Genomic DNA, 13,537 nt, shown 5'->3' with positions numbered 1-13,537 from the left:
GGTGCTCTGTGCTTCCGAGAAATCTACCCTTACCTGTTATCTTTTGAATAACCTCAAAATATACAGGAAAAATAAACATTTTACAGGACCTAAATTACGAAATAATTAAGATAAAAAATAGAATAAATATTGTGTTCGTTCTAAAAACATTATCAAAAAGTGTCAAAAAGTTAAAATATATCGATTTCAGTACACGATTTTCTGTTTTTGCGCAAATTCAATTTCCTGATTAATATCTAAAACCTTTATATAAAGAATGTAGAGTATATTCATTAAGATAACAAACAATGTTTTCTGCTCAATAAAATAATATGATATTATCCATTGATCGGTGCACTTGGTTTGTATCACGACTGCATCAGTCGCAAGCAAGTTGCATACTGGGACAGGAAGGTCTGAGTCACAATAGAAAATATTTTGATGATTATTTAAAGATACAACAAAGTATTATGCTGCATTTATTAGCAATTGAATTGGTATCAGTTTCAATACCAATAAATAATTTAAAAAAAACAACTTGCAAAAACTGAAAATGAATGTATACATACATCATCTTGAGAGTAGGTTCAAAATGACGACACTGTGAATTTATAAGAGACATTCCTTCAAGATCAATGCCAAACATCTTATATACACAGTTTTCTTGTTTATCGTTTTCAGGATAAAAATGTTTCAAACAAAATGCAGTTGGTACAATTACATGTACAGTGTATCATTAAGTCAGTGATGTATTTGGAGACTTGGGGCCTTCATTGCCCTCTTGTTAAACATAGATAATGTTCCAATCGCTTTTCATGTTTTCAATATGCAAGAGACTTATTCATATGTTTGCCTTAAAGGGCATCTCTTGGTTTCTGATAAAGCTGTACTGTTTTCAGTGATTTAGTTTTGCCTTGGCGATAGCTGAATGCATAAAGTGGAACCCTAGTAAAGACAAGTATAAATGAAACGAAAAATTATTGATAGATCTCGTTTAAAGATCAAGGGACTTCGGGAAAATTTGAATTATTATATATATACATGTATGTGAGGCATCGATGCAAGAAGCTTAACTCTGTCATTTATTTTGAATAATTGTATGCACTTTTCACATAATTTGCCTTTATAACAACTTTTAGTACAAATCAGTCAGTTTATAAGAAAACATTTTTAGGAAATTAAAAATTTTTTACGACACCAACAAGAGTTAAAAGTAAATTTTCGAGGCGACTTGCAAGTAAGATCATAACAGAACAAAAAGATATGAAGCACGTGATTTGATAAGGTCTTTTTATATCATACTTTAACATGAATTAATTTTAAAAAATTCCATTCATTTGAAACTACGATAAAGCTTCATTAAGAACCGAATTAATTCCTGCCTTAACGATTATGTGAAATATCTAGCAATTTTCAGTTATGAAAGAATCAGCGGAGATTATTTATTCTCGTCCACAATCCACCGATGACATTGAGGAACCAGCGGTTGAATCTGTGGATGAAGACTATGCACAGAGCTTGCGGCATTTGAAGGTAAATATTTATATTTGACGTTTTCATATAACTTGAAACTAACTGGAACATATTTAGGTTGGTTTGAAATATTCTTGATTTTCCACAAATGCATATAAGAAAATTCAGATCTGAAAAAAGTGTACTTAATATTTTAATAAATAGTTCAGTCTGTGTTAATGGAATGAAATTTATTTAGTTTCACCATAAGTCACGTGATAACATGAGTAAATTGATCACAGGTTTTCAAATATCTCGATGATATTTAGGTCTTCAAGGGTTTTATCGGTTCATCTGAACATGAAATGCGTGGCTGAGCTATTCTGCGTTCGTTCATCCATCCACACCGTCTTTAAACAATATGTTTTCTAACTCTATTTGGTTGACGTTAATTAAACTTGGCCTTGATATTCCTAAGACCTCTTCCAAACTTGTTCAAACGGTTCCGCTTATTTACATATAAGGATCGCCAAAGCTAAAAATAGAAACATCTTCTCTTAATCAGATTTTGAAATTATTTCACAAATTCACAAATTTTCCATTTATACCCCTCTATCAACATTACTTACATTATCATGATTCGTGAAAAAAAACATTGCCACCAGGTACCGTGCTCACTTTTCCCTATATGTATATATTGGAAGCTTCAAAAATCTTGTTCGAAACAGCTTGCCAGTTTTAAAGATTATATCAAACAAATGGTCCTGTTCTAACAATTGCATCAGGGGTCTTCGTCCCTTTTCCCCTATATGTATATATTGGAAAATTTAAACATATTTTTGTCATAAACAGCAGGCCCAATTTGAAATCAACTTTTGCGACCCTTTAAGAAAATTGTTTAACTATTCTTCTGATTCATCAAAATCATGGCCGCCAGGGGGCGTGGTCACTTATATGCATATAGTGGGACCTTAAAAAATCTCATGTCAGAATGTTAGAAACTGCACTTTACGATGATTGTACAAATATACTATTTCAAAATAATGTAACAGACATTTTCCTTGCGAAATTATCTTCCAAAACCGTTCGGATGAGCGATCTATGGCCATCATTGCCCGCTTGTAATATGTAGAGACTTTTCAAAATTTAAGAGCAGTTATAACTTAAATCTGGTTTTACTTCTGAATCAAGCCTTTTAGCTATAAACCTTTGTCTTCTCGTGTTGTATAGGTCGTTAGATGTGTTCAATTCGTGCCCCTGCGATCAAATTTGGCCTTGTTTTATATGAGCTTATAAGTCAAAATATTTAAAAAAAATATTCTTCTCAAAGTCACAGGCCTTTGAGTTTTTGTGCATATGAAATTATGTAGTGGTCCCCTACCAAGTTAATTGAGATTATGTATCTTGGGTGAAAATTGACCCAAACACTGGAGTCTCCCGATTAACATTGACTCATATAAAACACTTACTCTTCCTTGAATTTTTACAAAGTCTATGAGGCTCGGAACTGTCATTATATTTTATACCCCATTGAGGCATTTGGGTAATATATATTTAAGTAGAACTAAATTGGACGTCTTGAAATAGTTCTAACTTTGTCAGATATATGTGATTCATAAAGTCTGATACATGTATAATAATTTTCTGTGAAATAACGAGAAAGATTTTGTATAAATGTATATGTAATATCAAATATACCTATCAAAATTGATAACAAAATTCAAAATATAAGGATATCTAGCGTATGTCCCAAAAAGGGTACTTCTCGTGATTTTGATGCCACTTCCTATGTTTACTACAGTATAAGCTCTTGTCATATTTTATCTTTTCCGATATAGTGGGTTATAACCTGAACGTACCTTGAGAAGTATGTTTGTGTTTTTACTGAGATTCGCACCCTAACTCTAGCTGGGACAGCGTCTAAAATGAAATAGATGTGGAGTAACGTAACGTTTGTTTTACCCCCTCATCCCACTCGTCTAAGAAAGGTTGTTTGTAAAACACTTTACTGTGACAGCCGTTAATTGCACAGTTATTTCGATGGGGGTTGTCATTTAACAGCTGGCACCTCCACAATTACTTCAAAGCTAACTAAAATATACTAAACTACTTTTATTAAAAGTCAACCTGTAAGAAATCTACATTTAGATAATAGAGCAAGGATACTTTAAAATGCAAGTCCCCTTGGTTCAAAAACCATTTTTGCCTTATTGTTCGGTGACATTTGTAAAACAATTGACTATGATTATGCAAATCAAACATTAAAGATATAAATCTTTAACAAAAAATTAGAATAATCAAAGTACAAAACTAAAAATATAACGTACTATGAAATACGTTTTGTGTTGATTACCAAATGGGGAGTGAGCACAGCCTACATTTAGATGAAGGAGCCTTGTGCCTTCAAGGAGTTGCAGAGTGAGGTACAAACTTAATACATAGAAACAATGACATGTAAGTAATAAATAATAAGTACACAACATACAACAATTCTTTACAAATGCTTATACAGAAGTAGTAGTATAAAACAATGTATGTATGTACAAAGCATTATCCGGAATTTCGGTGGGAATAAAAGGCCTATACCCTTATCATTATGAAATAAATGTGGCCAGTAACAATGCCTGCAATATAATAAATGAATTTTTTTTAATAAATTAAAAATAAAATAATTACACAACAAATTGTTTACCTTTTTTCCGGCGTATTCATCAAGCTGAAAACGAAAGGAATTTCCGTAAAGTCCTACACAAATGGCTTTCTTTTCTGCTGTTTGCTTTCTTGGGATGCAATTCAATTTGTATTTAAGAATGAGACTTTACAAATAAAGTGGCTTTGAAACAAACATTTTTAAGTTACCATCAAGTTATAATTGTTCAATACTTACATGTAGTTACTTTTCAATAACCATTGCACAAGGTAAAAGGTAAGGGTAGATTTCCAGGAAGCACAGCCAAACACAACTATAAGGCATGAATCCCAAAAAGGCCATCAGCAAACGCACTTAAAAACGGCACATACACGCACACATGCTGGGTTGACGTTTGGGGAGGCTTCATATTTTAAAACGTGACTTTCTCTGTTAGATATTAATCATTGTTTTATATTTTCCAGTAAGGAAAGTCAGATTAAACTTTGCCATTTTGAAATAGGAAAGGGCAGATTCAATATATTGATAATTGCAGTAGTTTATGCATATTTTGATTAACAGTGCATAATTCAATTATAACAATGTTCATGTTATATTCAAATTTTATAAAGATGTAGTAGTAATATTCTTGTAAGAAACCCCTGAGAAATACTCATTGGATTACCTACCAACCCGTTTTAAATCCATCTTAATTCGCAAAAACGTTTGCTACCAGAGAACCACGAGGGAATCTTCCTCCAAGAACAGGCCCACTTACAAATTTTAATGTGGTATCAATGCCTGGACATGGCAGCTAGGGGATGGTGCTTTCTTAGCCTGTTTTTCAAAGTAGATAACCTGGTTACTAGATATGCGATATGATTTGGTGGAAGGATGGGTATTGAACTAAAATTTAGCCTATCTTATAGTTAGAATTAGGTAATAAGGTAACGGTTACTGTCACAACATATCTGTCACTTTAAACAGTATTGAGATATTTAAGTGAAACTTGGAATTTGGTAGTTTGTAGTGAGTCAAAGTTTGAATTGCATATGAGACCTTATAAGTTCATGTAAAGGTCACTTTTAATAAAGTAGATGGCAAAACAATTTCTGTTGAATAATGTCAGTTCGATTTTGAATTGAACTTGTCCTATGAATAGCTTATAAAAGAAGAAAACAAGGTTCAGATCGCATATTGGGTCAGTGGGTTCTAGTTAACGATCAGAAAAAAAATCTGTATACTTCTACCCTAAGGCGTTCGTGTAATGTACATTTTTACATAAGCACCTCCTCTGAAACTCTTGTCTAAAGTTCCCTATTCGTCGTTAAAATTATCCTGGCATTAACCTATTTAAATGGCTCAGCCTCACCAGAGCTAAAAATAGAAACACATCATAAGAACTCTTATGAACCGCTTAACGGATATTCATTCAACTTGGTCTGTAGTATCATTCTAAAGTGATCATTGTACCCCCCGACAACAAAGTTGTAAGGGGGGGTATACTGGTTTCAGGTTGTCTGTCTGTCTGTCCGTCTGTCTGTCTGTCCGTCTGTCCGTAGACGCAATCTTGTGCGCACCATCTCTCCTTATCCCCTTGACAGAATTTAATGAAACTTCACACAAGTGATCAGTACCAACAGTAGTTGTGCATGGGGCATGTTAGGTTCTTTTAGAAAAAAAAATTGCAGAGTTATGGGACTTTGTTTTTTTGTTACTATACTATATACATAGACACAATCTTGTGCGCACCATCTCTCCTCATCCCCTTGACACAATTTAATGAAACTTCACACAAGTGATCAGTACCAACAGTAGTTGTGCATGGGGCATGTTAGGTTCTTTTAGAAAAAAAAATTGCAGAGTTATGGGACTTTGTTTTTTTGTTACTATACTATATACATAGACACAATCTTGTGCGCACCATCTCTCCTCATCCCCTTGACACAATTTAATGAAACTTCACACAAGTGATCAGTAACAACAGTAGTTTTGCATGGGGTATGTTAGGTTCTTTCAGAAAAATTTTTTGCAGAGTTATGGGACTTTGTTTTTTTTGTTACAATACTATATACATAGACACAATCTTGTGCGCACCATCTCTCCTCATCCTCTTGACACAATTTAATGAAACTTCACACAAGTGATCAGTAACAACAGTAGTTGTGCATGGGGCATGTTAGGTTCTTTCAGCAACAAAAATTGCAGAGTTATGGGACTTTGTTTCTTGTTAACATACTATGTACATACAGTCTGCATACCAACCCTAGTTGTGCATGGTCATGTTACATTCTTTTAGATAAATATTCTGCATAGTTATGGGACTTTGTTTTTTGTTACTATACTGTATACATACAGTCTATATACATACAGTCCACATAATTATGCATTATTGTGTGCGTCAAATTGCAATGTACTGTGTCAGTGCATGCGGGGGGGGGGGGTACATTAATCACCTTTAGTGATAGCTCTAGTTATTTTTCGAATAAGGTCTCATAACTCCTTGTAGGGGCCACAAGATATAAAAATAGAAAAAAATGACATGTAAACAATTTCTTCTCATGTTTGATAGCTCTCCATAAACTTGGTTTATAGAATTATTGCATTAACGACTCTCAGATGTATTGTCTCATTGGCCCCATTAGGCAACAACAGAGATACCAGTAGAAAAAAAAATAAACACATTTTTTCTCTTGAACGGCTTGATGGATCATCACCAAAGTCAACCTGAAGCATCCTTGAACGAGACATCTTTCATTTATGTTCAAATGCTTTCGCCTATCCATTTAAGGGACCGCTAGAGCTAAAACACTTTAGATAATTCTAATCATAAATTGCTTGATAAATGTTTGCCAACTTTCAAGCCTGTTCTAATGGCATTTTGGACCGTCAAATAAAAAAGTAGAAAATTCTTAAAATAATCACGTAGTTTACTGAAAATTATTAACCATAGTATATAAAAGGTGGTTTATGGTTTTAAACGTTAGTTAAAATTCACATACTGTCGCCAGACAGAATATATGAAGAACTATATTTGGGTTGTATTAGGGACAACTGCAAGTAAGATTGAAGAAAGATTTCCGCTTTATAGTTCTAATGAGGAAGACGACAGTGCGATTGGACTTTAAATGTAGATAGCTTAACGACAGAAAGTTTTGGGATCATTTGTATTCCCACTAGGATCAAGGTCGCTGTTACTGAAAATAGAAAGAATAAGGTTTGAAAGAAATACTGATTTTTGTACAATATTCACGTCTCCTAATTATATATTTGTAAAGGCAACTTTAAAAGAAAATGAATCCCGTTGAAGGCATTTGTCAATGTATTGGAGATGTTAACAATCACGGTCTTCATAAGCTCACCATTTGTTCCCTTTTTACGTTAGATTAAATGTTAAAAATGTTCTCTTTTTCTATCCAGCTATCTTTTGATATAGTCTTACTCTAAATTATTGAAAAAAATTCTAAATTGAGTTTACTTAAATTATTCAACCCTTATGAATTATTTACAAGCTTGTCAACCATGTTTGAGATGTAACATCAAGTTGTGCTGTAGGATGTCCGTGGCCCTCTTGTTCAGTGAGTTAGTATGAAACGAAAGGGCGCCGGTTGTGCATAGGTAAACTTTTAATTACTGCATGGAACATCCATTTAACTTATACAGTGTCATGTATATAGTTTGTATTATGCTTTTTATCTTTTTATTTGCATTATTTTTATGCCCCCGAAGGGAGGCATATAGTTTTTGAACCGTCTGTCTGTCTGTCGGTCTGTCAGTCTGTCAGTCTGTCCGCAATTTTCGTGTCCGGTCCATATCTTTGTCATCGATGGATGGATTTTCAAATAACTTGGCATGAATGTGTACCACAGTAAGACGACGTGCAGTGCGCAAGACCCAGGTCCGTAGCTCGAAGGTCAAGGTCACACTTAGACGTTAAAGGATAGTGCATTGATGGGCGTGTCCGGTCCATATCTTTGTCATCGATGGATGGATTTTCAAATAACTTGGCATGAATGTGTACCACAGTAAGACGACGTGCAGTGCGCAAGACCCAGGTCCGTAGCTCAAAGGTCAAGGTCACACTTAGATGTTAAAGGATAGTGCATTGATGGGCGTGTCCGGTCCATATCTTTGTCATCGATGGATGGATTTTCAAATAACTTGGCATGAATGTGTACCACAGTAAGACGACGTGTCACACGCAAGACCCAGGTCCGTAGCTCAAAGGTCAAGGTCACACTTAGACGTTAAAGATCATTTTTCATGATAGTGCATTGATGGGCATGTCCGGTCCATATCTTTGTCATTCATGCATGGATTTTAAAATAACTATGCATGAATGTGTGACACAGTAAGACGATGTGTCGCGCGCAAGACCCAGCTCCGTAGGTCAAAGGTCCTAAACTCTAACATCGGCCATAACTATTCATTCAAAGTGCCATCGGGGGCATGTGTCATCCTACGGAGACAGCTCTTGTTGTTATTTCTTTTGTCCAACCAGAATCAATACGTTGCGATGTTGTAATTTGCTTTTTTCTCACAAATTAGAAATTCATAGAAAACGTACAAGTTGACAAAGAACATTTGGGAACATCCGACCTGTCGTTGTGGGACTTTGCCGGACAGAATGTGTTTTATGCAACTCATCAGGTTTTTTTCTCTCGTCGAGCAGTCTACCTGCTCGTCACAAATATTTCCAAGCACATTGATGATACGGTAGACGACGATCCTTGGCATACTGACTGCAGAGGAGAGGCAAAGTGCAGAATTGCAGGTAAGCATAATAATTATATAGGTAGTATGTGCGATAGGAAGTGAAATGAAGACACTCCAAGAATGTTGTAACAATAAATAAACAATTATTAGTTAATGGATGTCGATTAATATCACCTTAACCACAGGTGTTTGAAGCTCAATCAATAAAAATGTATATGCATATTGATTTCTTGAAGAGATCATAGATCACTAAAAATGATCCGGTTGGCAACTTCCCGCCCCGGTTCAATTTATAAACGGCGATTCTGAAAAATGATGACGGATTGCTGTCAGCTTAACACTATTTGAAAAACACAAATTTTATTTTTTTAAAGGTGCTTACATAACGGGTCATAATTTCATCTAAAATATACATACTTTAGACATAATATACATGAGTAGTTTTAGTATAAGGCCATTCCTTGTTCAGCTTTCGGTCTGTCAGGAGTGAATGATACGAGGACATTGCTTAGCAACAATTATTTAAGAATACTTGTATGACATAAGTTAAGGGCGAACATGATAATTGTTCAGTTTATCCAAAATTACCAAATGGGAAGTGCCATTAATGGTGCAAGAAAAAACAAAACGAAAAACAAAAAAAAAATAACCAAAAAAAATAAAATTCTATAAAATCCTTAAATTGAAGGTGAATTACTCAAGTTAACAGACTTAATATTTCTACAAATCACGATATGTAAACAATGCTGCAACCACTGACTTTTTATTCGCCAGAAAGGACGTATTATGTTATACATTGTAGCACGATTTCCGTCGGTCTGTCTGTCTGTCTTCCTGTCCGTGAGCAATTTAGTGTCCGCTCTGTAACGCTTAAATCCCTTGAAGGATTTCAAACAAACTTTACACAGTTGTTCACCAATCGGGACGACATGCAAAGCTTATGTTCTGGATGGCTGGCTCTAATGTCAAGGTCACACTTAGGAGTCAAAGATCATATAAATGTATTTCATGTCCGCTCTGTAACTCTTGATCCTCCTGAAGAATTTCAAAGAAACTTGACACAAATGTTCACCACGTAAGGACAACGCGCAGAGAGCATGTTCTGGGTGGCTCGCTTCAAGGTCAGGGTCATATTTATGGGTCAATAGTCACAAGAGTGTGTTTTGTGCCCGCACTTTAACTCATGAACTGCTTGAAGGATTGTAAAGAACCTTGGCACAAAAGTTTATCACATCAGGACGGCGTACTGAGCGCGTGTTTTGGATGTCTCGCTTCTAAGAGGTCAAATGTCATCGCTCTGTAACTCTTGAATCCCTTGAAGGATTTCGAAGAATTTTTACCACATCAAGACGATATGCAGAGCGCATGTTCTGGATGGCTAGCTACGAGGTCAAGGTCACACTTAGGGGTCAAACTTCATGCCTTTGGGCGTACATTACTCCGCATTTTGGTGCTCTTTTCCAAGTATTATGTGACGTCATTACTATAACTTACGTCAGGAGTTAAAATAAAAAGCCCTGAAAGACCCTGAAAATTAGTAATGACATAACGCTGTCCCTAGATTGGTTTTAATACAGAAGTTTTAATTTGGAACCCCACAAAATCAGATTTTAGTTTCAGCATTTGATCATCAAATGAGGCGTGTTAAGAAAGTCGAAAAATAATAGGAACGATCTGACATTGCGTATAGAAACCTATTAGCAGAGCCTCATCATATTCGAGCTGTAAATGCGTCAAAATTATAGAAACCGTTTAGGGTTTTCCAAAGTAAACAAATGTTTTTTTAGTTGTAATCGGCTCGGGATGTTTACAAGTAGTCTTTATATAATTGTTCAATCACCTTTGATAAGAATGGATAATAATGAATTTATGTTTTTTTCGGCGACGCCGTCTAAATTCGTTTTCGTTACCTATGCCACGTGACTTCAGTTAGCAAATCAAACTACTTGATAATGCATTATAGATAATTTATCAAAATGGAAGATTTATGCAACACTCTGCCTGATTGGACGAGAGTGTCAATTTCTTTCACTCTGTTGATTTTGCTACGCTGAGTGAAATGTAGACAAAGCGTTTATCCTAAAGGACGCTGTTCACAGTTTTAAAGCTAACTTTGGCTCAGTATATTTAGCAAGAATATTGATATATCTCAAAATGATAAGTAAGTTTAATAAATATGATAAAAACCTGTTCAAATACCAACATATATCAAATTAAAGAAAGAGCTGAATACGGTCTGCGTATCACATGAATAAGGGTGTGATAAGAGTCTTTTATGTAGAGAAGTGCTTTTTAAAAGATTTTCCTTGTTACAATTGTCGTCTGTATATGAAAAGGTTTCTTGCTTTTGTGACTTATTCAGATTGCATATTAAAATGAGTACTTGTTTGCCTTGATATATTTGTTATAAATTATTTAACTGATTTATTATATATGAATATCTTTCTTTAGTATGGTATGCAAATATTGAACTCAGTTGAAATCTGTTTTATTATATAATATGCTATATAATGACTGAATCTTCAGTTTTCTATGTGATATGACTACGGTCAAACTTTGCTTATGAAACAGAAATATTGAAATAATTACAATTGTATGTTTTGCTTGACCTTCACTTTTTTATAGGTGTGACGTCATTGTCCAAAGATTCATGAATAGCGAATATGCATTTGTTAAAGCGGGATCAGTTGGCCTATTTTAGAAATAAATAAAAGTAATAAATAAAAAAATCCTTTAATTGATTTTTTCTCATGTATTCTAATCAAACTTGATTTGTAGCATCTTTATTAGGCCCGCAGCCAACTTTAGGGCTGCTAGAGCTAAAACTAGAAATGCCTTTATACAGCGTCTCATGAACAGCTTGGTGGATCTTTGTCATACTTGGTCTGGAGCATCATTATAAGGTCCTCTTCCAAATTAACTTTATATAGGAACTTGGGCCCTATTAGGGACCACTATAGCTAAAAGTAGATATGCCTTTCTTCGCATTAACCACTAAAATGTAATGGATTTTTATCAAACTCGATGTGTAACAATTTCGTAAGGTCTCTTGCTATTTTGTTACAAATGTGGGTAGGGACCAATTTAGCTAAAAATATAAACACGTTTAATGACCTATTCTCATGAACCGCTTCATGAATCTTCATCAAACTACTGCTGTAATTATTTGTCTAAGGATAAACGAAACAAAATTGCAACCCTACGAAACCTTTGCGAAAAATTAAAAGAGAACCATTTAAATTGTTAAAGTGCGGTGTTTAGTTTTGCAAAATGTTAGATGAAAGATGAATGTTAGATGAAAAATTCATAAACTTCTTTCCTTATTACAATTCGGCGACCATCATTTTTAAAGATATTTCTTGTTTGTTGTTTTTTTTTAAAGTGATTTACCTCGAATGTTACAACCGGAAGCTGGAAATGGTACTACCAAAACGGCGATTTTGATAGTGTTGGTTAGGTGGTAAAATAAACGACTTTAATATTTTTTGTTTGTTGTGCGCAGCGTAACGTAAGATGAATGATTTTTCTTTCATTTGAAAGGTTGTTTACATTGATAACTGAGATGCTGTTTGAGTTATCAGCTGGTAAAATATGACGCGATTTACTTGCCAGCCTGTAACATTTCATGGTATATTAAGTGGGTGGGATAATGATAATGCATTCATTTATTGATATAGTTTCAAACACATTTGCTTTAACTCTCTTTTTGTTCTGATGTAAATCCACGCTTAATGATGTTGTCATTATCAAAAAAGATAGAAGGAAATCCAAATGATTCCTATTCTAATTTAACGGTTGTGCGTGTTTTAGAAGCAGACATACAATGTATAATATCATTGTATTTTGTGTTCTATCTACATATGTATATCATTTCTTTCACTTAAGTATATCACATAACAAATACTGTAGAATCTGGTAAATAAGCGCATATTCGAATATAAGCACATATCAAAAGTAAGCGCATACGGCCTTACCGTTATTTCGTATGGGATAATAAGCGCATGTCATTACCTTACAATAATTTTGTCTCGAAAGTAGGCGCATATCCGATTACTGGTAAACAAATAGTAGATGCAGCAAAAAGACGTTATTAACGGTTTGTATTATACCGTGATAATTGTTTATGGTAAATACAGGTGACAAGTTTTATCAGATTTTAAAGTCTATTGTCTGATAAAACGATAATTGTTTAAGATAATCATGCTTTTTGAATAGAAAATGTTTGAATACCAGAAAAGTTGTTTGCGTTGTCATAATAGTTTGTCATTTTTTTGTAAATCTGTGGAAAGAATATGGACATAATGTTACAATTTTAGTGTTGGACAATTATTGAATGGTCCGAGAGGTTGAACATTACTTGCAAATTGAGTAATTCATTATGTTTAAATACTGTAAGCCTATGCAATGAAAGGAAGCAGTTTACTGCACACGTCCATGGCCATGTTTTACTTTCGTTTTCTAAACCAAGGTAGGAAATGTTAAAGTGGCATTATGCGCATTTAATACTGCATATAGTGTGTTTTGGGTGAGTGTTCTATAAAAGCAATTTTCGGTTCCTGTGCATTTAGATGTGTTAAATTAACGATAATGCCGCATTAGTATTTGAAGTTGATGCTTTAAAAATAAAGAAATCAGTCTGATAAAATAATAGATATATTTTCAATCTTCTGCGCAATGATCTCCCTTACCTGAAAATAGAAATTTCTGAAGTAGAAGGGAAGCAACTCCTGCTTGCAGTTTGACGTTTTTAGCTCACATGTC

General features: G+C 34.4%; 1 protein-coding gene across 1 annotated transcript in view; it reads left to right on the top strand.

The window, feature by feature from the left end:
• Positions 1-13,537, top strand: part of LOC123527054 (uncharacterized) — a 491,978-nt gene that overhangs the window by 27,500 nt on the left and 450,941 nt on the right. The window contains exons 7-8 of the mRNA XM_053523703.1: positions 1,397-1,512; positions 8,609-8,834. Of these exons, the coding sequence (XP_053379678.1) occupies positions 1,397-1,512; positions 8,609-8,834 (342 nt within the window). The remainder of the gene's footprint in view (positions 1-1,396; positions 1,513-8,608; positions 8,835-13,537) is intronic.

Source organism: Mercenaria mercenaria, chromosome 14 (genome assembly GCF_021730395.1).
Source record: "Mercenaria mercenaria strain notata chromosome 14, MADL_Memer_1, whole genome shotgun sequence".
Classification (NCBI taxonomy): Eukaryota; Metazoa; Mollusca; class Bivalvia; order Venerida; family Veneridae; genus Mercenaria; species Mercenaria mercenaria.
Note: the sequence above shows the minus strand (reverse complement) of the source record. Positions and strands in the feature narration are given on the sequence as shown.